Source organism: Triturus cristatus, chromosome 3_2, assembly GCF_964204655.1.
Source record: "Triturus cristatus chromosome 3_2, aTriCri1.1, whole genome shotgun sequence".
In the NCBI taxonomy this organism is placed as follows: Eukaryota; Metazoa; Chordata; class Amphibia; order Caudata; family Salamandridae; genus Triturus; species Triturus cristatus.
The window spans coordinates 626943542-626971416 of record NC_140584.1 but is presented as its reverse complement, the minus strand read 5'-3'; the positions used below and the strand labels follow the sequence as shown (position 1 = coordinate 626971416).

Genomic DNA, 27875 nt, shown 5'->3' with positions numbered 1-27875 from the left:
GGCGCAGGTGAGTGTGACCTGTCCTCAGGACACCCCCGCGCCGCACGGCCCTCCAGCTGTGTCTGTGTGCCCCCTCCCTCGCTCGCTGCTGATCGTTGCCGTTTTTGATAAGTGCTGTGCCCTGTGTTTTATTTTTCCACTTGCTGTCTGGATTGCCCCTGTTTTTGTTTTGCTCTGTGTATTCCTGTTGTACTCTAGCCCCTGTTCCCTGTGACCCCCGCTCCCCGCTTCCCGCCGCCGGACATCGCGGCCCCACCCCCTTTTCTTCTGTGCCCTACCCGCTCCCGCCCCCCAGCTGCCCCTCCCTCCCACTTCGCCTTAAATGGAGACCACGCGTGCGCGCAGCGTTCATGCGCAGCGGATGCGCCGATTGTGCGCCGAAGGCATGCCAAAGGCAAGCCCGTCTGCGCCCGTCCGTGCCTGGCCCGCGCCCAGTGCCAGGACCCCTGGCCCCCGCTGTTGCCAGCCCACCCGATGGCCCTCAACGCACTCAACGCCGGCCGGAACCCCACCTGCTGCCGGGCCGCCCCGAGACGCATTCACGGACCCTTCACCTGCACAACCTGCAAGTTCACCTGCCTCCGAACCTGCACCGCGCCCGCCAAGCCAAACTCCAGCAGCGACCTCAAGTGCATCCTGCTCAACACCCGCTCCGTCCACAGACACGCCGTGGAACTCTGGAACCTCCTCGACACAACATCACCAGACATCACCTTCCTCACTGAAACATGGATGAACGCCTCCTCAGCCCCCGACATTGCCATCGCCATCCCAAATGGATACAAGATCATCAGGAGGGACCGCGTCAACCAGACCGGAGGAGGCATCGCCATCGTCCACAAGAACACCATCCGCATCACGACTGATGCCGACGACACACTCGCCACCGCCGAACACCTCCACTTCCAGATTCACACCGACCCAAAGACGACCCTCAGAGGCACCCTCATCTACAGACCCCCGGGACCACGCACGCAATTCAGCAAAGACATCACGGACTTCATCAGCCCACACGCCCTCCCCTCCGCTGACTACATCCTCTTAGGAGACCTCAACTTCCACCTGGAGAACAACAACGACCGCAACACCGTCACCCTGCTGGACAACCTCGCCAACCTCGGACTCAAGTAACTGGTCAACACCCCCACCCACTACGCCGCCACACGCTTGATCCCGTCTTCTCATCCAGCAAGCACATCACCTTCAGCCACTCCACCGGACTCCACTGGACCGACCACAGCTGCGTCCACTTCGGCTTCAGAAAAACCACAACCCACCACCACCCGCATCAGGTTCCTCACAGGAGCTGGAGCAAGATCACCGCCGACCAGCTCACCGCCTCCCTCAGCCAGAACCCACCTGCCAGCACATCGGACCCCAACGAAGCAGCCTGCAACTTCACGCAGTGGCTGACCGCCTGCGCCGACGACCTCGCACCACTGAAGAACCCTCCCAGCAGACCCAGAAGCAAGAAAGCCCCCTGGTTCACCGACGAACTCAAGGACTCCAAGAAGACCTGCCGCACCCTCGAGAAATCCTGGCTCCACGACCAGACCACCGACAACATGACCGCCCTCAAACACGCCACCCGCAAGCACCACCAGCTCATCCGCACCACCAAGAAGAAATCACTGAAGGAGCGACTGGACAACAACGCCCACGACAGCAAGGAACTCTTCAGCATCGTCAAGGAGTTCTCCAACCCCAGCACCGGCAACAACAACATCACCCCGTCACAAGATCTCTGTGACTCCCTCGCCTCGTTCTTCCACCGCAAGATTGCCGACATCCACAACAGTTTCGGTGCACCATCCTCGCACCCAACCACCGAACCAATGCACCCCACCGCCACCCTCCGCACCTGGACCACGGTGACCACCGAGGACACAGCCCGCACGATGAACACCATCCACTCCGGTTCTCCAAGCGACCCCTGCCCCCACCACGTCTTCAACAAGGCCGACTCCACCATCGCACCCCAACTCCGGGACGTCATCAACACCTCCTTCAACACTGCCACCTTCCCAGAGAGCTGGAAGCATGCCGAGCTCAGCGCCCTACTGAAGAAACCAACAGCGGACCCCACCGACCTCAAAAACTTCCGCCCCATCTCGCTCCTCCCTTTTCCTGCCAAGGTCATCGAGAAGATCGCCAACAGACAGCTTGCCACCTTCCTCGAGACGAACGGATCCCTCGACCCCTCGCAGTCTGGTTTCAGAGCCAACCACAGCACCGAGACCGCCCTCATCGCAGCCACCGACGACATCCGAGCCCTGCTCGACAACGGGGAAACAGCAGCACTCATCCTCCTGGACCTCTCCGCAGCATTCGACACTGTCTGCCACCGCACCCTAGTCCAACGCCTCAGCAACACCGGCATCCAAGAGAAGGCACTGAAGTGGATCACCTCGTTCCTCGCCGGAAGAACACAGAGAGTCCGCCTGCCCCCGTTTTGATCCGAGGCCACCAAAGTCATCTGCGGTGTCCCGCAAGGATCATCAATGAGCCCCACCCTCTTCAATGTCTACATGAGACCTCTTGCAGCCATCGCACGCCAGCACAACCTCAACATCATCTCCTACGCCGACGACACCCAACTGATCCTCTCCCTCACCAGAGACCCCGCCACCGCCAGAACGAGCCTACAAGAAGGGATGAAAGACGTCGCCGAGTTGATGAAGAACAGCCGCCTGAAATTGAACTCAGACAAGACGGAAGTCCTCATCCTGGGACCATCACCCTCCGCCTGGGACGACTCCTGGTGGCCCCCAGCCCTGGGCACCGCCCCCAAGCCAACAGACCACGCATGCAACCTGGGCTTCATCCTGGACTCCTCCCTCTCGATGACCAGACAAGTCAACGCCGTCTCCTCATCATGCTTTCACACCCTTCGCATGCTTCGCAAGATCTTCCGATGGATCCCGACCGAAACCAGGAAGACGGTCACCCAGGCCCTCGTCACCAGCCGCCTGGACTACGGAAACACCCTCTACGCCGGAACCACAGCCAAGCTACAGAATAGACTCCAATGCATCCAAAACGCCTCCGCCCGACTCATCCTGGACATCCCCCCACGCAGCCACATCTCCGGGACCTGCACTGGCTCCCCGTCAACGAGAGGATCACGTTCAGGCTCCTCACCCACGCACACAAGTCTCTCCACGACCTGGGCCCCAAGTACCTCAACGACCGCCTGACCTTCTACACGCCCACCCGCCAGCTACGGTCTACCAGCCTCGCCCTCGCCACCGTACCACGCATCCGAAGAGCCACCGCCGGTGGCAGATTCTTCTCCTACCTGGCGGCCAAGACATGGAACTCCCTCCCCATCCACCTTCGGCTGACCCAGGACCACCTCGCCTTCAGGAGACAACTCAAGACCTGGCTGTTCGAGCAGTAGCGGACCCCTCCCCCAAGCACCTTGAGACCCATCCGGGTGAGTAGCGCGCTATACAAGTGTTATGATTGATTGATTGATTGATTGGTCTCATATCTAATATTTATTTCAAAGAACCCATACACGCAGTGATGAAGGAGTCTGAGAGTCTGTCCTCCTCTTAACATTTCAACCTTTTAAAATTGCAGATTAAACTTTCTTGTGTAACCAGAGCATTAGGGTTGGTTCCAGAAACCTCAGGAAAATAAGTTATTAATCAGATATAATTAATTAAACTTGCTTGAAGGACAAAAAAACGCTGAAAGTGCAAGTTAAAGGATGGACTAACTGCTCGTCATATGGATCCCTGACGTTCCCTCTGTGGGGCTGTAACGACAAGTTGTAGCACCTCTGGAGCAGAAGAGAAGGCTTCTCCTTAGGTTGTGAGTAAACAGTGGTCCTTGTAAAGAAGCTGGACTAGATATGTAATTAATATAGACTAGAATCAGTGCTATATTGCTACTGTCCAGCCGGACAGTGAATCTAATAAAGGATCAAGACAAAATATTAAATTCACAACAATAAAGTGGGACACGGTCCTGCGTCCTACATAGTACCATAACATGTACATTTAAACAAAACATTCAGGCAAGACAAGAGCAGCTTGTATATAATGCAAATGGTTAGAACAAGCTTAGAGACGACAACCGTTGCACTGATTTATCAAATAGATTGATCTGCAAGGTGTTTTAGCAAGTCAAGGACGTTTCGATCCTTAACACAATACTAGGATCATCATCAGGACAATTTTAATACAAGCCTGAATTATTTGGTGCCTGAAAAACATTTAGGAGAAAGGGGGAGGAAAACAGGCAGGGAAAATTAATTTTACATACGAATAAGAAAAGGAAAGATAATCCTATTGCAATTTTGTGCACATAACGATGTGTGACTAGCAATCAACCAAGTTTGTGCACAATGGAATAGCTATGTAGAACCGAGAGAAGTTATTTAATCTAAAAATGAATCCAGAGGGTAGGTGGGAGGTTACCGCATGAGTATAAATTGCAAGAGAGTGGTGCTGTAGTGTGCTTACACGTGAATAAAATGAGTAAATTGTGACACTAATACGTACATGCGCCGGTGTCATTGGATAACATAGATAATTGCGATTGGAGCGGGTGGCCGGCGGTGGGCGATGGCCTAATCAAGAGGGCGCATGGATTGACATCTGGATGGTGCCCGTAATACTAACATGAAGGTAATGTAGTGATGCCGCTGTTGTGTCTATTTGTCCCACTTTATTGTTGTGTGTTTAATATTTTGTCTTGATCCTTTATTAAATTCACTGTCCGTCTGGACAGTACCAATATAGCACTGATTCTAGTCTATATTAATTACATATCTATTCCAGCTTCTTTACAAGGACCACTGTTTACTCAAAATATTGACGGCCAAGGTCCCTGTTTACCTTGTGGGTTCCCTTGTCTTTTTTTAAATATATTCTCCTTAGATTGAGACATTCAATTTAAGGAGCAGATGCAGCACCTTCAGGCTCTGCATGCTCATTTCAGATTCAGCAATGAGACTGTCATTGACAAATACATGAAGGGTAGGATATCCAATCTGTGAAACCCTGGACCTCATCCTAGGTCTAGTCAAATATCAGCCATGGTTCAAACCTGATGTCCCTGGCCTGCAAATCTGTCAAGTTATAACAGTTCTTGAGAGTCCCAGTGAGTGCGAGCAAGAGCTAAGGAGACTGAAGGGATGAGGAATTCCGAGTCAGCGTGGATTCTTTGCACCACGCGCAAGGTCCATTCCCAGTTAAAATCAGTACTATTGAAATACAGAAGATCAAAAGTTAAGGGATACATACCATTAAATAATTAGCTTGAAATCCACAAATACTATCTCAGAGGCAGCTGAGAGGCAGTCCAGGAAACTGCTAACGTTTACACAAGAAGTTGGATGGTTGATCATGTTTAGAAGGCTTGCCATGCACAGCAGATCTGATGAGTTTGCTTTTTTGAGAATACAAAACACTGCTTCCAAAGCATGTTATACTCCATGGCGTACATCATCAGGAACCAATAATGCAGCTCTTTTTCTACACTCATCACAAAATCTTCCAGGTCTGCAACATCAAATTTGTGGATAATAGGCTGTCACTATATTGCAAAATGATGGTCACCGGATACCAATTGGATAAATCTGAGGAATTAAAGATCGTCTGCAACATATTGATCAAGGATTTACTCATTAGAAAATGATCTTGAAGCGAATCAAGGATGTACCCACTACTGTTTACCACACTTTCATTGGTTGGGACTTGAAACCCATTTGATGTATGCCCTCCTGGTTGCTTGACTAGTAGAGAGATCCAGAAGCAAGGATCTAGATGAACAATTACTCTATGCATTGCAATGCAAAGAGTAGAAAGAGTTACCTCCTTTTATAGGTCAGGAAAAACAAAAGTTGTGTCATCTCCATATTGATTTAGGAAAGACTTTCGGCAATTTGCAGGACAGCTGTGATATTTACATTGAGACAGATATTACCTTCTTCAATTACCTCACCAAAGAACCCTTGATGGATAAGGCCGAGCAACCCTATGACGTAGTACACATTGTCTGCAAGAAAGTGCCACAGAGAAGAACTTTGCAAGAGAAAGAAAGGTGTCTCTTCTGCCTAAGTCTGTGGTACCTGCAGTTTTTGGAGACATCTTGTGAAGTGTAAAGTAAGGCCCAATGTGCACATAGATAGACGATTCAGCATTCGGATCCCGACAGGGAACACAGCAGATCACAAAAGAAGGCATTTATCCTTTCATCGTGCAGAAATAAGGACGCCATGGAAACACTTAGCATATAGTAGAATTGGAGTAAAGGAGAAACACACCTGTTCCTTTGAGGAATTTACCCAACCCTGAGGAAGTCCAGTAGGACAAAACGCGTTGGCTGGGCTGATGCACACATGTCATTTAAAACTGCAATAAAGTGAAATTGGAAACAGATGAACCAAGACTCCCTGTTCAATATATTTGGATTTGATAGACTCATGATACTGACTGTATTTTACAATTGGATATTATATAACTATATGCTGTTTTCATTTTGTGTTTTTGAACGATTGTATTTTTGTTGTGACTTCTAAGCAGTGAGGTCACATTGAGAAAACTATACCTGTGAAGCCATTTTGGCCTACGCTGCTAATACTATAACTTTGACCTCACCAAAGAACCCTGGATGGGCAGCTCTATGGTGTATAACACATTGTCTGCAAGAAAGCGCCACAGAGAAGAATTTTGAAAGAGAGAGAAAGGAGTCTCTTCTGCCCACCGCACACTCTCTGTAGAATAGAGGTATGGCGGCTGAAATGGGAATTGTCACACAATATGACAAAAGCAAAAGTGGTAATAATTGTAGTGATGGAAAGTTGCTCTTGCACAGTCTGTGGTACCTGCAGTTTTTGGAGACATCTTGTGAAGTGTAAAGTAAGGCCCAATGTGCACAGCTACCAATCAGATTTGGTCTGGTTAGTGCAGTCAGAGATCCCCGGAACACTCTGGTGCCGATTACGATCTGCTAAAAACCGGGTACGAACCGTCGGTCGGAGAGTTTTCTCCGTCCGACTCGTACCCGGTCGGAAAACTTTACAAACATGGAATTACGATTCGCACGGAAACACTATTTCCGTACGAATCGTAAAAAACACCGACCGACGAAAATATACATACGAATGTGATCCGGGAATGCTGCGACGTGACGTCGGGACGCTTTCAGGCAGCGTTTCACGACCCAGGAAGTACGATTCGAACCGACGAGCAGTCCGGACGGCGATATTTTCACGGCACCCAAAAAGTGCCGGAAAAGCGAAGTACGGCGCGAAACGACCAGAGTAGGTGGCCCGGTATGCGCCGTACCCCCCCCAGCCCCCGTATGTACGCGCCGACCCCCCCCCCAGCCCCCGTATGTACGCGCCGACCCCCCCCCAGCCCCCGTATGTACGCGCCGACCCCCCCCAGCCCCCGTATGTACGCGCCGACCCCCCCAGCCCCCGTATGTACGCGCCGACCCCCCCCAGCCCCCGTATGTATGTGCTGAGCCCCCCAGCCCCCGTATGTACGCACCGACCCCCCCCAGCCCCCGTATGTACGCGCCGACCCCCCCAGCCCCCGTATGTACGCGCCGACCCCCCCAGTCCCCGTATGTACGCGCCGACCCCCCCCAGCCCCCGTATGTACGCGCCGACCCCCCCAGCCCCTGTACGTACGTGTCGTACCCCCAGTGTATGTACACCCATGTACGTTCGAGTCGTACCCCCCCGTGTATGTACACCCGTGTACGTGTCGTACCCCCATGTATGTACACCCGTGTACGTGTCGTACCCCCGTGTATGTACACCCGTGTACGTGTCGTACCCCCAGTGTATGTACTGGGGGTACGCACCGTACATACACGGGTGGGGGTACGACTCGAACGTACACGGGTGTACATACACGGGGGGGTACGACACGTACACGGGTGTACATACACGGGGGTACGACACGTACACGGGTGTACATACACGGGGGGGTACGACACATACACGGGTGTACATACACGGGGGGTACGACACGTACACGGGTGTACATACACGGGGGGTACGACTCGAACGTACACGGGTGTACATACACGGGGGTACGACACATACACGGGTGTACATACACGGGGGGTACGACACGTACACGGGTGTACATACACGGGGGGTACGACACGTACACGGGTGTACATACACGGGGGTACGACACGTACACAGGTGTACATACATGGGGGTACGACATGTACACGGGTGTACATACACGGGGGTACGACTCGAATGTACATGGGTGTACATACACGGGGGTACGACACGTACACGGGTGTATACATACACGGGGGGTTCGACACGTACGTACGGGGGCTGGGGGGTCGGCGCATACAAACGGGGGCTGGGGGGGGTCGGCGCATACATACGGGGGCTGGGGGGGGTCGGCGCGTATGTACGGGGGCTGGGGGGGGGGGTCGGCGCGTACGTACGGGGGCTGGGGGGGTCGGCACGTACATACGGGGGCTGGGGGAGGGTCGGCGCGTACATACAGGGGCTGGGGGGGTCACGCGTATGCGGGCACATGTCTCCATGGTTGCTATGGGAGTTCGGTGCGGACGGTGTTTTTTCCATACGGTTGTAACATCGGACGCACGGGATGGATCATAATTCCGCGGTCGGACTTCACTTTTCACATTTGTACGGTGAATCGTCCGTGGACGTGTTGGACACATTTTCCGACCCGAGGACGTGTGGGGAATAATTCCCAATGCGATTCGTATGGACTTTTTCCCATGCGAATCGTAATTGGCAGTTTGTACGGCACTTGTACGATTCGTACGGTAAAAAGACCGGATACGAGTCGTACGGGGAATTTTTTTACCGGATCGTAATCGGCACCTTTATGTGGGTAAGAAGCTGTGTTATGCTGGATGAGGCTGACAGCTCTGACATGTTTGTAGCACATTTATATTAGGTCTCATGGACCAGCAAAACAATTGAGTGAAGGTCACGTTGACATCACCTCCAGTGACGATTCTTCACATTGATACTCCTTGCTGAAAGGGTTGTCTCACACTGATACAGTATCAGCCACATATTCTCGCAATGACCAATGGAGAGCAAATATACTGTTGATTATTGAAATGTGACCACCACGTTGAACTGCAGACTGCAACACTGATGGATGGAGGATCATCAGACCGTTCTCCCGGGTTTTTTTTCGCAACAAGAAACGGCGAGGCTTCACAAAGCAGCAGCTGACATTGGCCAAAGAACAGTCTGTAGAGTCACTGTGGGACCTTTGTGTTGATTTCAGGAATTGCACTGTGGCCTTTATACTGTTAGAGATTTCTTGGTCTCCCTTAGCTAGGAATTTAGAAAGCAGCACGCCTTTCTTAGTGATAGTCTGAAACTAAGAAATCCAACAAAATCAAGCAGCAGTTCCCTCGGGAACGCAAGGACAACAAATATAGTTTTAAGTAAACATGCGAGAAACACTCAAACTGGAGTGGCCATTACAATTTCGATTTTAACTGTGCATACGTTTATATGATATTTCTGAATACAGTATTGGAGATAATGAGTTTCCTCGGGCCTCGTGCCGGTTCATTTTGAAAGAATGTAAACTTGAACTGCACCAATTTGACGTGCGCCCGCCTGGTCTGTAGGCCTCGTGCAACACCTCTATGCATGAGGTCTCTAAATGTTGTCTGGTTGTTATTGGTCTCTTGATTTATGACCACGTTGATCTTTCCCAGAAGGCTTTGCAGCACATCCAGTGAGGTGGTTGCATTTTCATTGGCTGCCACACTCAAGATGGCTTGTCAGAGCATCAGCATATTACAAACTCCTCATTTCACAGTGGTTTAGTTCATCTGTGTTTATCGCACCATTCTCACCTAGAACACCGTGTGATTCGTACAGGGGTCCTTTGGTGGGCTCCTTGCATGCACGTTTAAGAGCGCGTCACTGGTAATGAAACGGCATGGTGACAGAGCTTCAAAAAAGGAAGAATTGGTGAGTTGTTAAAATAGAATAGGGGGGACATACAGCTCCACTTTCAATTAGAGAAATTGTTTCCAAAAAGTCAGCATCTTTCTTGGAAGAGTGATAATCCAGGGAAAATACATCTTTTAAATAGGAAGCAAAAGGGATGACAAAGGAATCCATGAATTATTTCGTGCACTTTCCTTGAGGTTTCACAAGCTCTCATGTAGTTTGTCCCTTCACACTCGGATTTGTCTCACGTACTTACTTTAGCACTAAAACAAAAATGCCAAAACAGATACTTTATATTGGAAATGTCCACTAATTTACAAGCATATTTTCCACCATGATAAACTTTCTCGTGAGTGTTACTGTCAGTTTCTTTATTACAGAAGAGCTTATTGTGATCTTTAAGCAGACCTCACAGCAGGAAAGAGAGCAAAACATTTTTACTGGGTGAGACATTCACCGAAAAGCAAGGTACGCTCAGATGACACAAAGATATACAGTGAAGCAATCCCCTGGAAGTATTTGTATCGACATTTATAAAGCGCGCTGTAACCCCACGGGCATCCTGGTGCTAAGATACTTGTAAGATGCTGGCGGGTAAGCAGTGTGACAGAGCCGGTGATTATGCTCTAGGAAAGAGCCAGGTCTTGACTTTCTTTCGAAACGACAGTAGGTCCTGCCTTTGCCTCAACTCCAAGGGAAGGCTGTTCCAAAGGCGGGCAGCTTCCACGCCAAATGCTCGTCCCCCCCGTTGTAGATCTCTTTATCCTCGGGATATTGACCAGGTTGGCTGAGGAGGATCGTAAGCTGCGTGCCGGTGAGTATCACCCGAACATCCTCTGCAGAGGTTTACGTCCAAGTCTATTCAGTGCTTTAAAGACAATGCACAATGACTTGAACATTATCCTTTGGGTCACCGGAAGCCAATGCAGCTCCGCTAACGCCTGAGTTGTTGATGACCGGCGTAGTCTTGCCAATGCAAGCTTCGCTGCTGCGGCCTGAATTCTCTGGAGCCTCGTAATCAAGTAACTCGGGGACTCCAGTAGCAAGGCGTTACAATAATCCAGGCAGCTCAGGATAACACTCCTAACCACTGTAGCTCTGGTCTGGGAAGGTAGCAATGGCAGCACCTTCCGGAGACCTTCCGGTGGCAGCTTCCAACCAGCTTATTGACATGGGATTCCAGATTCAGCTTATCATTGAAGCTAACTCCTAGACTGCGTATCGTACTCACGGGTACCAAGGTGGCATCTGTGGGGAGAGACCAGAAGTCAGTTGATAAAACTGGCGGTACTCTGCCCACCCCACAGTGCAGAATCTCAGTTTTGTCGTTATTAAACTGTAATGAGTTGTTTCTCAACCAACTCACCATTTCCCGCATACAAATATGGAATGTTTCTTGGGAATCAGCGTGATCGCCTTCCATGGACACTATGAGCTGGGTGTCATCAGCTCATCAGCATAGTTAACCACACTAATGTTATGAGCTTTGATGACATCCAGCAATGGCCGCATGTAGGCTTTAAATAAAATGGGGCTAATAGACGACACCTGGGGTACCCCATGGTCGTTATTAACAAATTCTGATTGAAAAGGAGGGTGGGCTATTGCCTGTCGTCTTTCACCCAGATAGGATTGAACCCAATGCAGAGCCATATCCACCACCCCATCTCTTCCAACCTTGCAAGCAGAATGGCATGGTTCACCGTGTCGAATGCGGCGGACAGGTCCAAAAGAATTAGGACCGCTGACTGTCCCCTGTCCGCATGCATACGCATATTATCCAACACGGTTACCAGTGCTGTCTCCGTCCCATGACCTGGGCAGAAACCAAACTGCACATCCTCCAGCTTGTTGTTAGTCTCCAGAAAAAGGGAAAGTGCACGACTCACCAGGCGTTCCACTATCTTGACTGGGTACGGCAAGAGGGAGATCGGTCGATAGTGTCCAAGGCAGTTTGGGTCCAATGAGGGTTTTTTCAGGAGAGGTGTTATTATTGCCAGCTTCCAGCAGGGAGGTACCACCCCACAGCTGAAGGACTGGCCACACAGCTGACGTAGGACAGGAAAGACCTCAGAACCTAGCTCTTTCCACAGCTTTGAGGGAAAGGGGTCCAGTGGTGAGCCTGAGGAGACTGTCAAGGCCACCCTCATAGGAGAAGACCTTGATACAAGAGCATGTGAAGAGATTCAACAGGACTGGTCAATCTCAAAGGATGGTGGGGTGTGGGTCAGGCACAAGTTAGGCTTAACCTCTCCAGTATCAGAAGAGTCCACCTCTAATTCATGTTCGTACATAAGGCCCATGCATCTTACATACCCTGTCCAAATTTAAACCCTGAGTCAATCTACTAATGGTCCTATCACCATGACAATGTTCTGCCTTTGGTCAACTGCAGACTGAAAGGACATAGTGATATGTAGCCGTGCTTCATACCGCTGAGGCTCGTAGGACCATTGGACGGTGCCAATGATCTGAAATAGTAAACCTCGACCCCTAAAGCTGCTGTTTGCCTCCCCTTCCGAAAGCCATAGCCAGGTGAGGACCCCATTGACTCTTGCGGCCTCTGAACAATGTGGTCTATGGAGACCGTGGATCTTTCGTTCTTCAGAGAGGCATGATGGGTTGCGAAAGATGACCGTTGTCCTCTGCTGCAATTGTAGGACTCTTTGTGGGTCTGATCATCTTCAGCCCTGCCTTCAGTCAATAACGAAGATCTGGGGCCCTCGAGCGTTCCAAGTTCTGAAGCGGGTTGAAGTTTGAAGCCAGAACCCTAAAGTAATTTGCCTTCTTCACCGGTGCATTTTGCTAATGTTGGATTGCTATAAGAGCACCAAAAGACACATTTACATTTAGAGGTTCAAAAAGAGAAACATCTCTGTGACTTAAACGCTCTCTCATTCAGACTGGTGGCCCCGATGCCCTGAGACGCCCAAGAGTGCTAGATTCATTCCAGATTCCAGGATGTACTGAGAAGATACGTTTATATACAATTGATCACTTGGAAACTATTTACATAGCTCTGAAAAATTGGATGTATCTAGCCCTCCTGGACCTACTCTGGGCACCGCTGGAGTAAACTGTTTTTTTTTAATATTACAGCGCTCGTGGGCAGCTGGAAAGAGGGATGCTAGTAAAAACGTAATTGTCGTTGTGTCTGTGTAAACTCTACCATACCAACACCCCGTCTTCTGTGTAGGTAGATGTATAGGAAGACAAAGGTAAAATGAATATGTTTGGAAATCGTGCGTCTTTTTTTCTGCACGCGTCAGAGTCGCCATATTGTAAATAACAAAAACCTTTGCATGATGTGGAATATAATTTATAATCTAAAGGAGGCAAGCCAGCAATCCAACTCTTCTACAGCTGGTTATTTTAGAGTGCATATCTGATTCTTACTATTTATTTTCAGTATTGATTGTGACCGCACTTTCTTGACTACATCATATTGACCTGAGCGAATAAACATCTATCAGATTTTTAAATTGTGTTACAATCTCTTCCTATAATTCAATGGATAGCAATGTCTCTGCTGGCCTCCCACGGGGATGCTGAAGTGAATTAACAGCCTCCCACAAAATAATGTCGTCCTCCGTAGCAGTGTGTGGCTGGCGACCTACTCACCACAATGTCAATGTGTTGCGAAATGAAATAGCTTCAAAGAGCAAACGCCTCTTTAGTGTTGTTAAGTGATTCTGCGCGCTTCAATGGACGGGTTCGATGGCCGGGAGGGATATCTTGGCTCCACAAACAGGTCTATTGTGCGACATCATTTCGTTTTATCCTTGCTTGGCACGACGAACACGTTGTATCAGTTGTTCCTGGAGAGCCTACTCAATGACAACCAGCACATGCCACACAATATGGTAGGAAGAGGGACAGAAACCAGACAGCCAACAGCCCCGGGGCCTTTTGTGCAGGTGTTACAGATCAAAGACCGATGCAGCGCCAATGTTAACGTTCGACCAATCAAAAAACAGGCCGGGGCACATATACGTGTGCAAACTTTGGACTTCAACACAATTCGAAGTTTTTAAAGAAATAATAGAAAACTGGTAGGTGTCTTTATTAAATATTTTTGATTTATATTTGTATGTAAATTTTTGCAGATAAAATTATACTATTTAGTGCATTGACAATTATCCATCAAGGACTAACTTGTACTCTGCAACATCTCATTTCTGTCTATAACCAATCAAGAACAAAACCATGTCCTATAAAAGCTTTTCCCCTAAGTATATTCCCTATATCCTTTATGGCATTCTTTAAATTTTGCAAGAATTCATTCTACATGCCTTAACTTTATGCCTGTTGATTTTTTATTTGTAATGATGTTCTACTTGGATTATCATTTTCAATAAAGCTTTTTAAACTAAAAAAGAAAAAAGAACAAAACCATGCATTCATTGTTTTTCTTTAACAAAAAGAAAGGAAAAACATAGTAGGGAAAACACCACAAAACATGGGGAGACAAAAACAATACATCAAACTAATTACCCATACATTTATCATAAGCAGAAGCGTAATGATCCTAAACTTTTAGGAAAGCATGCCAAACGTTGTTGTGTCTTCTCAGATTCTTCTTCCTACTACTCTGATAGTACAAGGACAATACAGTGGGAGTATCATTCTGCGATTAGCAGAGCTTGTCACATTCCAATGGTACCCAAAGGCCAGAAAAATGTATATAATGACAACGGTTATATGTCACAATAGCAATGTCACGAATATCGACCTAGAAAAATATCAGCTCCAGGTTATGGACTACTATCATTTCACAAACGAATGTCTAACTAAGATTTACTATTATTAACTCCATATTTATATACCTTGAAAAGACAGGAAGACACCCACCCCCACATCACCCCCACACATACAAACTCACTCATCTCATTCATCCAAAATCTTATCTTCCAACCCGTACAAATTGCGTTAAGGAATGCCAGGCTACCCATTGCTATTCCATAAATTATTATAGAACGAGTGCATTGTCAATTTCATATATGCAGCATCCTAAAAATTACCCCCCCCTCCCCCCGCCCCCCCCAGCAATGTTTCAGATCTTACAAGCAGAAGACGACCACCATGGGTAACAATACTTCATAAAAAAGTTAGGAATATATCACACATTGAATCTTTAAAAACGGAAGTTGCGTGCAAAGTCTACTGTGTGTTGTTCTGTCCTTTAAACCTGTCACATTTCAGGCCCAGATGTGGAGGCATGAAATCTTCAGATCGCAATTTCACTTCTGAGAGAATGTTATAGATGGGGGAGAAGTTATCCACTCTGTATCAGAGGTAAACATACAAGCGGATCTCTCTGAGAGGCCCTCAGTGCAAGATTTTGTTCAGTCAGATGTTGTGTCAACCTGGATACCTCACAGAAGGCCTACAAGGCTGGGGTGGAATCAGGCACGTCAAATATATTCTTCTGGAAGGCCATTAGGGCTGAAGGGAGTCTGTTGTTTTCTAGGTACACCAGTGAGCCCTCCATGTCAGTACTACTAGTGTCTGACATACAGTAAAAGGCACCAGAAAGAAAATTAGTATACATGTCTGGGTGGTCACATGGTGATTCAGTATCCCTGGCAGAAGCGATGGGATAGAGTCAGTCACGTTGTATGGTCGGACATAATATCATGACAGGTCAGTGTCTCTGTAGATGCAGACGATTTGGCTTGCAGTTGGCCACGAACTCCGGTGGTATCACAGACAGAAGCATAGAACAGGGTCAAAGACAGGAACATAACAGATTGATGACTCAAAGAGGTTGGCATGGCTAAGCATAGTTCGTCATCTTTCCTGCCATTGGTTATTGAAGGTTGATGGGACTGAGGTCGGGTCAGTAGCTTAGGAAACCAAAAGTGTGTGGAGCTATGGGGTTAGAGGTTGTGTAAGTTTACCAGCATGCCAGGGCAATACCTCTGGATAGTTTGCAGAGCTTGCGTAAGACAGTGAAATTTTGAGTTGTTGCATTTGGAAGTCTGGACAGGCTTGGGTGGAGCCAGTTATTTGGCAGGTCAATATCTCTGTTTGCCGGAAGGTCTGGGTCAGGGTCATCCACATGTCAAAAGAGTGCCTCAGAGAAAGCGTGTGAAATGCCATAACAGGATGTTACAATCTGTGTGTCTATGAGGGTAAAAAGCTAATCAGCCAGGATAGTGACTCATAAAGTATCTGTGCCTGTTCAAACTACCTGTCAGCACGCGCAGCTGGTACAGGTAAGAGCGGTAGGGCGGGGCGGGGCAGAGTCGACATATGATGGGATAGGGAAAATAAAATAAATAAATAAAACCACTTACCTTGCGCTCGCTGCATCACCAACTCACCGACTCGGCAATGTAGCGAATGCAAAGTAAGTGGCACTATTTATTTTATTTTCCCTATCCCATCATATATCGACTGCCCACCGCCCTACCGCTCTTACCTGTACCGACCACGTCTGCCTGTCAGTACACCGAACAGCTGTATTGCATGGTACATTCATAGGTCTTCTTCTTTTCTCTACCTGTCTTAAAATTACTCTTTAATACAGCAATCTTAGATGCTTTGGTTGCGTTTTGAAAAATGCTCACCCACACACTTGTCTGCCTTTGGAGAATAATTTTTCCAAATTCTTCAACATAATACCAACTACATGGGTATTTCAGCATTTCATACACATGATTTCCCTTTTGGTTTGTAATCTTTTATGCGTGAACTATCCTGATTGTATATTGTATATATATATTTTACCTACTGGCGGTCGCCAGTAGGTAGTTATAGTTTGGACCTAGCTTCCAAAGAAAAAGCTTTTTTGATTTGCCAATAACTTTGGCACCATTTGGCAAATCTTCGTGAAATTCTCAAAAGTAATGGGCCACTCACTTCAGCTGCTGTGTTAAAAATTTCGGAGTGATCCGTCAAGCGGGGGCCGAGAAAAAGGAAATCCTGAAACACTTTTCTCCATGTTAATTTCCATAGGAAATTTTAGACACGGCTACAGCCCAAACTGCTGAATGGAATTACACCAAAGTTGGCAAAAAGGTAGTTCTTGGTCCAGAAAGCACCCTTTTTTGTTTTAAATGGTGTACATCTGTTCAGTAGTTTCTGAGAAACTGAAAGAAATTCTCAGATATACAACTGTGGCTGCAGTGGATCCGCGAACCATCCCGATCTCGTGCCTGACAACTGATCGGCTGCCAACACTTCAAACCAGGAAGTGTTGGCAGATATCTTGTGACTCGGTTGAGCAGAGTCACAAGCAGAAACGTGAAAAAAAGAAAAGGTGGCAGGGTAGAAACACTCAGAGCCTCTAGGCCTGTTCGGGGGCCCTACATGGGTCCCCAGGGACAAACAAAAGCATTCTTTTCGGTGAGATTTGCAGTAAATACGTGAATCCAGCAGAAAAACAAAACATGTTTACTTTAGGCCTCCAGGTGGGCCAGGTCCTGGGGCAATTAAAAATAGTAATGCGGGGTCCTGTGTAGCCCTTGCAACCCTGGGGGCGACCACCTACCCGGGGCGAATACTTTGAAGTGCAGGGGCCATGCAGCCCATCTGCAGCCCTGGGGTCGCTACCTCCCCTCGGCTATATTTAATTAGAGTGTATGGGGGAACTCCAGCCCCCCCATGCAGCCCCGGGGACCACCACCTCCCTGTGGGTCGTTTTTTTTAAATGCAGGGGCACGTGGCCCCCCCACAGCCCCAAGGACTGCCACCTTCCTGGGGTTATATTTAATTAGAGTGCATGAGGAGTCTCCTGCCCCCACACGCAGTCTCGGGGACTGCCACCTCCCCGGGGCTAGTTTAGTTTTTTTTTGCCCCTGCATTGTTACAACCTTTGTCCTGTAACAAAGGTTACAGGACCATTATAGTTAGGCTCAGATTTCACTCGTATAAAACCAGTGAAATTCAGAAGTTATAGTTATCTGAGCTAACTATAACTTACGCCCCCACAATGCACTGCTTATGACCTCACATATTACATCACTCATGACATTGTCAGTGACATCACTGATGACATCACTCATGACATCTCAGATGACATCATCCAGTGATTATAAGTGTGTTATAAAAGTTATTTGTGTGTTAAACGTATAAACTATGGTACCACAAAAGTTGAATTAGTAAACTTTGTGTACTACTAATGGGTGATTCCTTTTTTTAACATAGTTTATGTGAGTCACTTTGTGACTATCTGTATCCGTGTGTGAGGGGGTGTCTGAGTGACTGAACAGGTGGGTGAGTGGTTGTATGGGTGCATACATGGGTGTCTGAGTAGCTGTGTGGGTGACTTCATGGCTGTGTTGGTGAGTAAGTGGGTGTGTCAGTTGCTGTATGGGTGGCTGTGTGAGCTTCAGTATGGGTGGGTGAGCAGGTGTGTGAGTGACTGTATGGGTGAGTGTGTGGGTGTCTAAATGGCTGTATGAGTTAGTGACTGAGTGTGTAAGTGTCTGTATGAGTGAGTGGCAGTTTAAGTGGGTGTTTGGTTAAGTGAGTTGGTGTATCAGTGGCTTATGGTAGAATGAGTGTCTATGGGATTGGCTGTATGGGTGAGTGAGTGGCCGTATGAGTGGCAGTATGGATATGTGATTGGTTGTTGTGTGTGAGTGAGTGAGTGAGGGAGTGAGTGGTTGAATAGGTGATAATCTGGCTCTGTTGGGAGTCTATATGGGTGAGTGAGTGGGTGTATGAGTGACTGTATAGGCTAATAACTAGGTGTGTCAGTAGCTGTATGGGTGAGTGTGTGGCTTTGTGAGTGGAAGTTGGGTGACTGACTGGTTGTATGATCAGGCTCTATTCTATGAGTGAGTGAGTGGGTGTGTGAGCGGCTCTATGGATAAGTGAATGGTTGTGTAAGTCCTTGTATGGGTCTGTGAATGGGTATGTGAGTGGCTGTGTGGGTGTTTGAGGTGGTGTATGTAAGGTTGTATGAGGGTGTGAATGAGTGTGTCAGTAGTTCTGTGGATGATGTCATAAGTGATGTCATTTGAGATGTTATCAGGGATGTCACTGACCAGGTCATGAGTGATGTAACATGAGAGGTCATAAGCAGTGCATTGCACGGGTGTAAGTTATAGTGAGCTCAGATAACTATAACTGCTGAATTTCACTGGATTGGTATGAGTGAAATCTTAGCCTAACTATAACATCCCTGTAACCTATGTACCGAAACCACGAGATGGCAATATAGAACGATGTTACACTTGTTATGTATTGCTTATATTACATGCTTTTTTTTTTGAGAATTAGTTTCAAAAACCTGTTTTTTTCAATGTGGAGCTCAACAGACACTGCTTGAAATTAGGATGTTTAGGTTTTGTTTACTTTTCAATTGTTGATTAAACAGTGGACAATAGTGAGTGTCAGTAGCTTTATGCAATTATGTGCCTTCAGTATTTACGGCATAATTATGGATTATCACAATTGTCTCACAATTTCTGTAGCTTTTGAAATTTCACAAAAATGGTGTTTCCAGTTCAAACAGATGAAAAATAATACTGCCAGAAAATGTGCTGCATAATTTGCAATTTTTGCTACATGATTTAGATAACAATGAAACATAGTTTGGTCCTTCATTCTGCATAATCCTATTTACTATTATAATGACTATGCAGAGTGATTTGGGGGCTGTCATCATGATGCTGAAGCTCATATTTCACACCGAACCTTTTCATATTTTCCCTGTTTCATTGTTCTATGTGAAATAAGGGTTTCTACCACTGCATTTTGCACAACAAAAGCACCCAAACGTGATCTGCATACACCTATGTGTATGTGCATATTTTAAAGGTACTTTGATGCGGAGTCAAGGATAGTAAATCAATGATTACCTATATTTACTTACCTTGATAGCATAGTGGTAGGTGGCAGTCTATAACCTGGAGTCCATATTTTTGTAGGTCGAAGTCAAAAGCTCAATCTTCTGACAGTACACCAGTCACATCAAGGTTTTAAGCTACTAAAACAGTTGGTTGCATTCATTTATATGTATTTTTGCACTTTCTTTAAGCCTTAGAAAGCATTTTTCAGGTTTTATTACCTTGAAGGTAAGGTGACTTCAAGTAAAATATGAGAAGAAGACAGGTCTATAGCAAGTTTTCCATCAAGATCAAGACAAAGTCTTTGAATTTCCAGCAGGGCTAGAGAGAATCTACACTTTGTTATCCTAGGCTGTTAAACACATATTTCAGATTCCAAAACATATTTTTATACATAGGCCACTCAAAACAAAAAAATCATACAAAAATAATTGCAATGTGAGCATCATAGAACAAAGGTTGACTTACCGGCCAGCCACACTGTTTTCATCAGGTGAGTTGTGGATGCTATTGGAGAACATTTGCAGTATGTCAGAAGCAGAGGAAATGTCCCCCATGGCAGAGGTGGTGTTAATGGTTTTCAAAAGTTCTCTTAAAATACTGGCAGCCTGAAAGGTGGCCTTTTCAACAACTATGATGCCACTTGCATTGGATTCTGTGTCGTTTTGTATGATGTGAATCAAGAGGGAGAAGAGGTCACTTACAGCTGGGTTTGCTCCAAGTTGACCTGTAGTCTTTATTTCATCAATGATCTCAATCAGCTGGTTAAAAAGCTCAGACAGAGTCTGTGTTGCATAGCCATCGTTGAAATTTTGGACATTAAACATGGCTTCTTGGAGGACTGAAAATAGCTTTTCTGTGACATTCAGGTACTTGAAGATGTTTCCTGGAGCCAGAGATGTAGATGGCAGAATGCTTCCCAATATCTTTAATCCTACCTCCAGCATGGAAAATGAATTACTTGTGCTTAAAAAGCTGCAGGCCAATAAACTTACATTGGATAGCAGTCCATTATGCGTCGAAGCCTGGGTTTGATTGAAAATTATGCGGTTGATTAATTCAGAAAACAGTTTGCATTGTGAGATGGCAGCAGATCCCATTGTCAAATTTTGCATGTTTGTCAAATCTAGTAAGCCTAAAGTTTGCATATCATGGGAGCTTACAAAGAATTCATAAACTTGCTCAACTTCTGGCCCCACTTTGTTCCCTGCTAGTTCGATAACACTTTTTAAGGCCCCTAAATTGTTCACCAGAGAATTTATTTCTGTCAAATTCCAATGTGTTCTCAAAATGGTGTTTGCAGTGTTCCAGACTGTTGAAAACTCAAGCAACTCAGACGAGTTTGACCACTGAGGGAATAGTTCATACATTGTATTATTCCAGTTTGGATGACCATTCATGGAATCTAAGATCTTTGTAATCATATTGGACATCTTGGACCAATTGGTTTGATTCCTCAATGAGACATGCGACAATATGTTTGCCTGGTTGTAAACAAAGGAGATCACAACATGGAAAGGATTAGAATGGTTTAAGCATATGTTGTCCACAAGGTTTAGAATATGGGAATTAGGTGTTATGCATGAGATGTGGCTTTCTGGTACTGCTTCGGTAATGGAAGTGAGGGTTTCATACATGGCTTGAATCCAGGGTCCCTTGATTCCAGATAGATTGCTCATCTCCAGAAGGACACCGATGGAGAGTCTCAAAGATTTGATAATGCAGGCCATGAACTCCCCAATAGCATTTGCTTGTCCACTCTCAAAGTAAGGACCAAATTCATCTGTCAGTCCAATTACCTGCATGATGAGTCGCAGAGTTTCCCCAAGGGTTTGGTTTAGCATGGTGCCATTTTCAAATGTCATCACAGTGAAAGGCATCTGGCAATCTGTTTCTGCCATGGACTCATTGAGTGTCTTGTTTTGAAAGATGACTTGACTTATTATGTGAAGAGCATTATTGACAGAGCAAGTCCTTGGAGTTGCTTCACTTGTTGTATTCTCACCTAAAAAGGGGCTGATCGCTGCAAACAAGATGTTCAACAGTTGTGTTTCAAGTGATGAGGCATTATGCAAAACAGTTCCATTCCAGTCCTTCTCTAACAGGTGTGCGAAATGATAGAGTCTCTGAAATATTTCCTTACTTGCAGCTGCTTTTTCTGTTTCATGTAGGATGCGTGTTCCTTCGGCAAACAATGCATACACTACATGAGTAGTCTCATTATCAAAACCAGGATAGAGGGCACTGCTGTCAGGGCCCAAAGCTGCCAAGTGCTGCCCCAGGTACTTCAGAACATGAATTGTATTGTCTATAGATGTGAGCACAACATTGGTTTCTGATTGGTTTACACCATATTCCTGTAGAAGCAGCAATGCCAACTTCAGAACTCTTTGCACATCTTCAGTGTTAAGGGCAAGCCAATGTAACAAAAGACCTTCATTACTAGGAAACAGCCTTTCAAGTCCACCCTGCATTGTATTGATGAACAGCTGAAGCGGCTGGATGTGATCTTGAAAAATAAATCTCAAAATAAGAAGATCTGTTAGCCTATTTAACCCGCCTAGTGTATTTGAATGGTATTCTGTGTAGTTCCAACTGTTGGCTATAGAGTTATCTGCAAGTAGCAGTGTGATTTTGTACATGTGGTAAATCACATTTGAAAGGTTCTGCAGTTCAGTTTGGTTTGTTAGGTGGGTGAGATGCCATGCTGTGATCTGAAGCTGTGTTTTAGCGTTCTCAAGTGTGTTATTGACTCTAGAAAAGAAATCTCTGCTTAAATTATATCTAATGGCTGCAGATTCACTGAACTGCATCATGCCTAAGAGCACATTCATGGTTTGACTAAATCCACTGGACGTGTCACCCAAGTTGGTTGCATTTAGAGCAAGCACAATATCTGAAATAGAGGAGCATATTTCAAGAACCGTGGGTTCATTTTGGAAGATAATTGTTGTTAGGTCATGGAGATATCTGAGTTGCTGATCCACTGATACATTACCCTCAATTTCACTCCTCCAGTATTGAACAATTGAGCTCACAATTGAAATCCGGTCCAGTACTGGCTGTGGGAGCTGGAATGTCTTCAGAAGCTCAACAAGGGAGGGTGTGAGGTCCAAAGTGCACAGTAAAGGATCTAATTGTGTCTCGTTGTAGCAGCCAGTAACATTAAGAACTTTATTAGCCAGTTGGAGAAATTCTGTCATGTTGGGAGATAAAAACAATGGCTGAAGGTTGGTGAGTGTGCCCATTTTATCCAGCAGCTGGGACTGGATACAGTTTGAAGGCCCATCTTTGCAAACATCAACTGATTCAAGGACTTGCAGTGTAGCATTTACTACTTCTTGAAAATTGTCTTGGTACTCCGTTGGTAAGAAGTCAGAAAAGATTGAAAGTAAAGCTGAGGAGATGTTGCCTTCTGAGATGCCAGCACTCTGCAGGTTTGTTGGGTTCAGAAATGACAAAATGTCTAGAGTAATATTGGTAAAGTTGTTGGAATTAAGTAAAGGGAGTTGACTGCTTATTTTGAAGTATGGAGTCAAAAGGGAAAGAGCTCCTTGTAGACTGCTGCTGGATAATAGGAAGTTAAGCAACTGTTTCTGGTAGGCTTCTCCATGTACACTGACATCATCTGCACCTTTCATGCTCAGAATTTGGGTAAAGAGCTTTAAGGAATCTAACAGAACTTCCACACTTTGTTTGCTGGTGTCATTGGGCATGAAAAAGTTCTGCACACTCTGCAATAGCTGTGTAAACTCAGGCTGTTTAAGACTGGAGAAGACCTGGATGAGGACTGCAGTGAAATTGAAAGAGCCATTATCAGCCTGTGAGCTCAAGGACATCCAGCCTTCGATCAATGTCTGTAGATTATGCAAAGCTTGACTGGTTTCACTTAAAGGTTGGGTGGAACCAAGTGAAAAATTCTTCCAAAACTGTGTGTTTTGGACGGTCATTGAAAGGTTTTTTAGGAGATCTGCCCAGTTATTCCCATCTACTTGCTTAGTAATCTGAAGCACTGTCTGTTGGATTGTTTCTAAAAGTTTCTGCACAAGTTCCCTGGATATGCTGCTGTAATTGAGGGAGGAGCTTTGAAATGACATGGATATTATCTCCTGTGTGACATTAAGAAGAAGCCTTAGGAGGTCCTTCACATTGGGTGGCAACTCCTGATTCCATGAGGACTGGTCAGTGGGCTGAGAATTTAATGCCAGGCGGAATATTTCCCCAAGACCATTTTGTTGAAAAAAGGTCCAACCTTGATTCAGGATTCTGTAAAAGAAAGGAAATAAAATCAATAGAATAGGTCATCTGATGAGATTTCATCTTCATAGGTAATGATTCCTCTTTTCTGCAAAAGTTCCGTATGAAGATAGACAGCCATTCCGATATATCAGTACCACCATCTAACTGCAGAACTTGGTTTCTAAGACACATAACCAAAAGTGATGTACTATGGTTCCCACTAGAAAGTGCATGCAACTCTTACAAAATAGCTACCGATTCCCACATGCCATGGCCCAACAAGGCTTAGAAGTACCTTCGGAAATATATGTAATCTCATGTCAGTCATGTTCCACATGTGTATTCTGGGACGATTCATGGATTGCACACATGTATTTCATAATGAGCTATGTCCCAGATTTAAAAAGACACCATTCCACACAATATATGCTTAAGTATTGATGCTAGTACTGTAATCAAGACAGTATTTGTCTTTCAAGATGACCCAAGACTATTTTTACATATATACGTTCTAAAAATTGCATTCAGGATAGTAAACCAGCATGTACTTGATGAACAGATATATCATAGTGATTTTATAATAGCTCCAGAATTTAAAGGAAAGAGGTGATCTCTGGCAAAGGTGTACCATCATTTCATTTTGCATCCACTAATGAATGATGAAAGTTCATCTCAAATGATACTGAACCACTCGAAATTCCTCTTGCCACTTCTGTATGAGGATAGAAGCTGGAGCTAAAAATGCATTCCAAGTATCCAACATTTGCTTTTTTGCTCTATGTGTGCAAATAGATATGTATATAATTTGATTGAATGCCCATGCTATATAAAGGCCAGGAATAATGTGATATTTACACCCAGGTTCGGCACCCACAATAATATTGTTACTGGAGTGTCTCCTTATTGTTGGCAGTTGTTGCTGCTACATATTTATGTGCGGTACGTTGGTGCCCAAACTGGTCTCTCATCACTCAACACAAAGAAATAATGAAAGTGATAAAAAGAGATATCTGACCTGAACACCATTTCATTAACCTGTGAATCCTCATTTACAAGGCAGATACCCATTGTCCATAGGATGTGACCATCACCCCTACTAAACTGTGTATGCTCCCTTAACAGAAGACACTTACAGTGATCATCAATACATTTGCAAGCTCTCTTCCAGGACAGAAAACCTAGCACACACTAAACCCACTAAAACTAAACTAAACCCTCTAAAACTAAACTAAACCCACTAAAACCATGTCAAACAGAGGGGCAGACCTAAAAAAATCATTCCTACGGCTATGTATACTCTTACCTCACACTCGTAATATGAGTATACAGTTACAACAAGCAATGCTACTTTTTGTTACGATTATACATCTCCGAAGCCTTGAATGTTTTGTTACCTGTATATCTGTGTTTAAGGGCCTGCAACCAAACATGGTACTGCTAAGGAGAACGCCAGGCCAAGCGATTTGTTTCGCCTGATTTCATTATATGCACTACATGAGTACTGATATTCTGAGCACTATACAATGCAGTGAATGATATACACAAATGAGAGACAACACTAACACAACCCTCATTACCCCACATATGTGGGTGCAAACTTTACTCGAGCACAATGATGGAGAGCCAGCTCTCTTACAACAACATGGATAGTGGGATTCACACTCAAAGAAATACAAATTTAGGGCTGATCAATGCTATTCAATGCACTTTTAAAACATATATTGGCTAAAAACCACTGGAACAATGTTGATGAGGAACCTGGGAAACTTCAATACTAGAAGATCTACCATAGGGCCGTGAATCATTATGCCTCTGCAGAAGGAAGCACAAACGCTTGTGCTTCCTTCTTCAGAGGGAAATGGCATTCCCAGCAGTGGTGTTGGAACAATTTTCATTAATGCTATATCACTTAAGGAAAACAGTGGTGAAAAATCTAAGCGTCATGCAAAAAGCGACTATAGCAAATATGCTGTGCCCATTCAGCCGGAGGGTGGTATGGGTGTGGGATGTAGACGGTGATGTATTTTGGAGAGCTGGTGAGGTAGCCTTCTGTTATTTACAGACAGCACATTTTCCATGAAATTCTCAAAGGCATACAGTTGTACTGGTAAAACTATATTCTGCAAAAAAGATGTGGAAATCCGGTTTCAACAAATATTTATCATTTGCGCATCTCCAATTAAAGTGTCTTGATTTGTTTTGATCCTATTACAATCCTTATTTTCCATCACACTTCAGAATTACAAAAAACAGAGCTTCATTTCTGGTTTCTAAATCACTGCTCTAATTTCAAATGTCTATAATTCATCTACCAATATTTATATGTTCTTCTGTGTTAGGAAATAATATTTCCTTTCCGTTTCCTGTACCCAGCAGGATTGTCACCTAGATCACTTTTTTTAAATCTTCTCCCTTGACAGTCAGAGAAATAAAATTACACACCCGTTTCAAATAAGTAGCAATTCGTCAGAAGATATAGTCTGATGTTTGACCTTTGTCTTTTAATGCACAGCAAGTGTGACAAGATTACAATTTAAAGGCCTCTTTATTGCTCATTCACCTTCTGAACTCCAGCATGCTTATAACTGGGGGTGTTCCAGCACCCCCAGCTCACCTACTTCCACGCCTATGAGTCCCAGTAGGAAACAACAGATGCAAATATTTAGCCACGTGAGAAATATTGATCTTATACATTTTGCTCTAGTAGAAACACCCCATCACATATCTTGTGCACAGTGAAATACCTCAGTTTTACGTGCTGTGCCCAAATACATAATGGCAAACAGTACTCCAATGCGCTTGATTAGCCCATCAAAATTGCTGTGCCAGAATTTAATCTCCTCAGAAATACTGGCCAATTAGTTAACCACCAAATGTACACGATTAAAAATAAGGAAATTTAAGATGAGGAATAACTATACCGTCTAATGCCTGATGTTGATGTACTGATATCAACATAGTGGCTTCTACTGATTTGTGGGTTATGCACCAATTTGAAATTTAGCTTTAAATGAGAAGACACTGAAAATACTTTGTTTGATTGTGTAAACAACTATGGAATTTAAAATTTAAAATACTATTTCAGAGCAGCTAATTTCGTGCATGAATACTCATTCATTAAAGAACCGGCTCTTCCTCGTTTATTGTCCTATGTCTATTTTTTTTGTGCCCATGTGTCCTCTGGTCTGAGATGATATTAAAGAGCTGACCTATAAATCTAAGATGACAATTAACGATAAGGTCGTATTCCAATATTTCTGATAGGGTTCATCTTCCCTTTATAAAGGAGAGCTGTAACCTATGGATTTGTGATGGGAAACGAAAGTGCACAAAAATTGATAGCACTCAGGGTTCCAATGGATCTGTGAATGGATTAACCTTATGTTGTAGTGTCACAGCATTTGTTTGTGTTGGTGTTGCTGATATCTATCTGTTTTACATTGCTAAAGCTTTTCCGGAAGCTTTTACCTTTACTTCCGGGCGAACATAGACCGTTGATTGTACAAACTACTATCCTGACTCGGTTAGACTTTGATAATTCACTACTTCCGGGTGCTTCAGATATGTTGATTAAACGTTTGGCTCATTTACAAAATGCAGCGGTTCGCTTGGCTCTGTCTCTCCCATGAACTTCATCAGCCTCTTGGGCACTGAAAAAGTTGCCCTGGTTACCGGTAGGTAAGAGGAACCTTTTTAAATCTCTCCTTATCGTCTACAGGGCTTTAGGCTCCGTCCATCTGCGGGGTAATTTTAGGAGATATTGCCCTGGCCGCCGGTTGAGAGCCCCTGCAGCCAGCCTTCTCACACAGGGTAACATTGACTCTCTTAGGCAGGGGTAGAGCATTCTCAGTTCAAGCTGTGCGTCTATGGAACAATGTTCCAATTTCTCT

The 27875-nt window shown here is 45.3% G+C and overlaps 1 protein-coding gene across 1 annotated transcript in view; it reads right to left on the bottom strand.

Annotated features, from left to right (window-relative positions):
- Positions 1–27875, bottom strand: part of LOC146857855 (uncharacterized) — a 651000-nt gene that overhangs the window by 312546 nt on the left and 310579 nt on the right. The window contains exon 12 of the mRNA XM_085648551.1: positions 20215–24012. Within this exon, the coding sequence (XP_085504677.1) occupies positions 20215–24012 (3798 nt within the window). The remainder of the gene's footprint in view (positions 1–20214; positions 24013–27875) is intronic.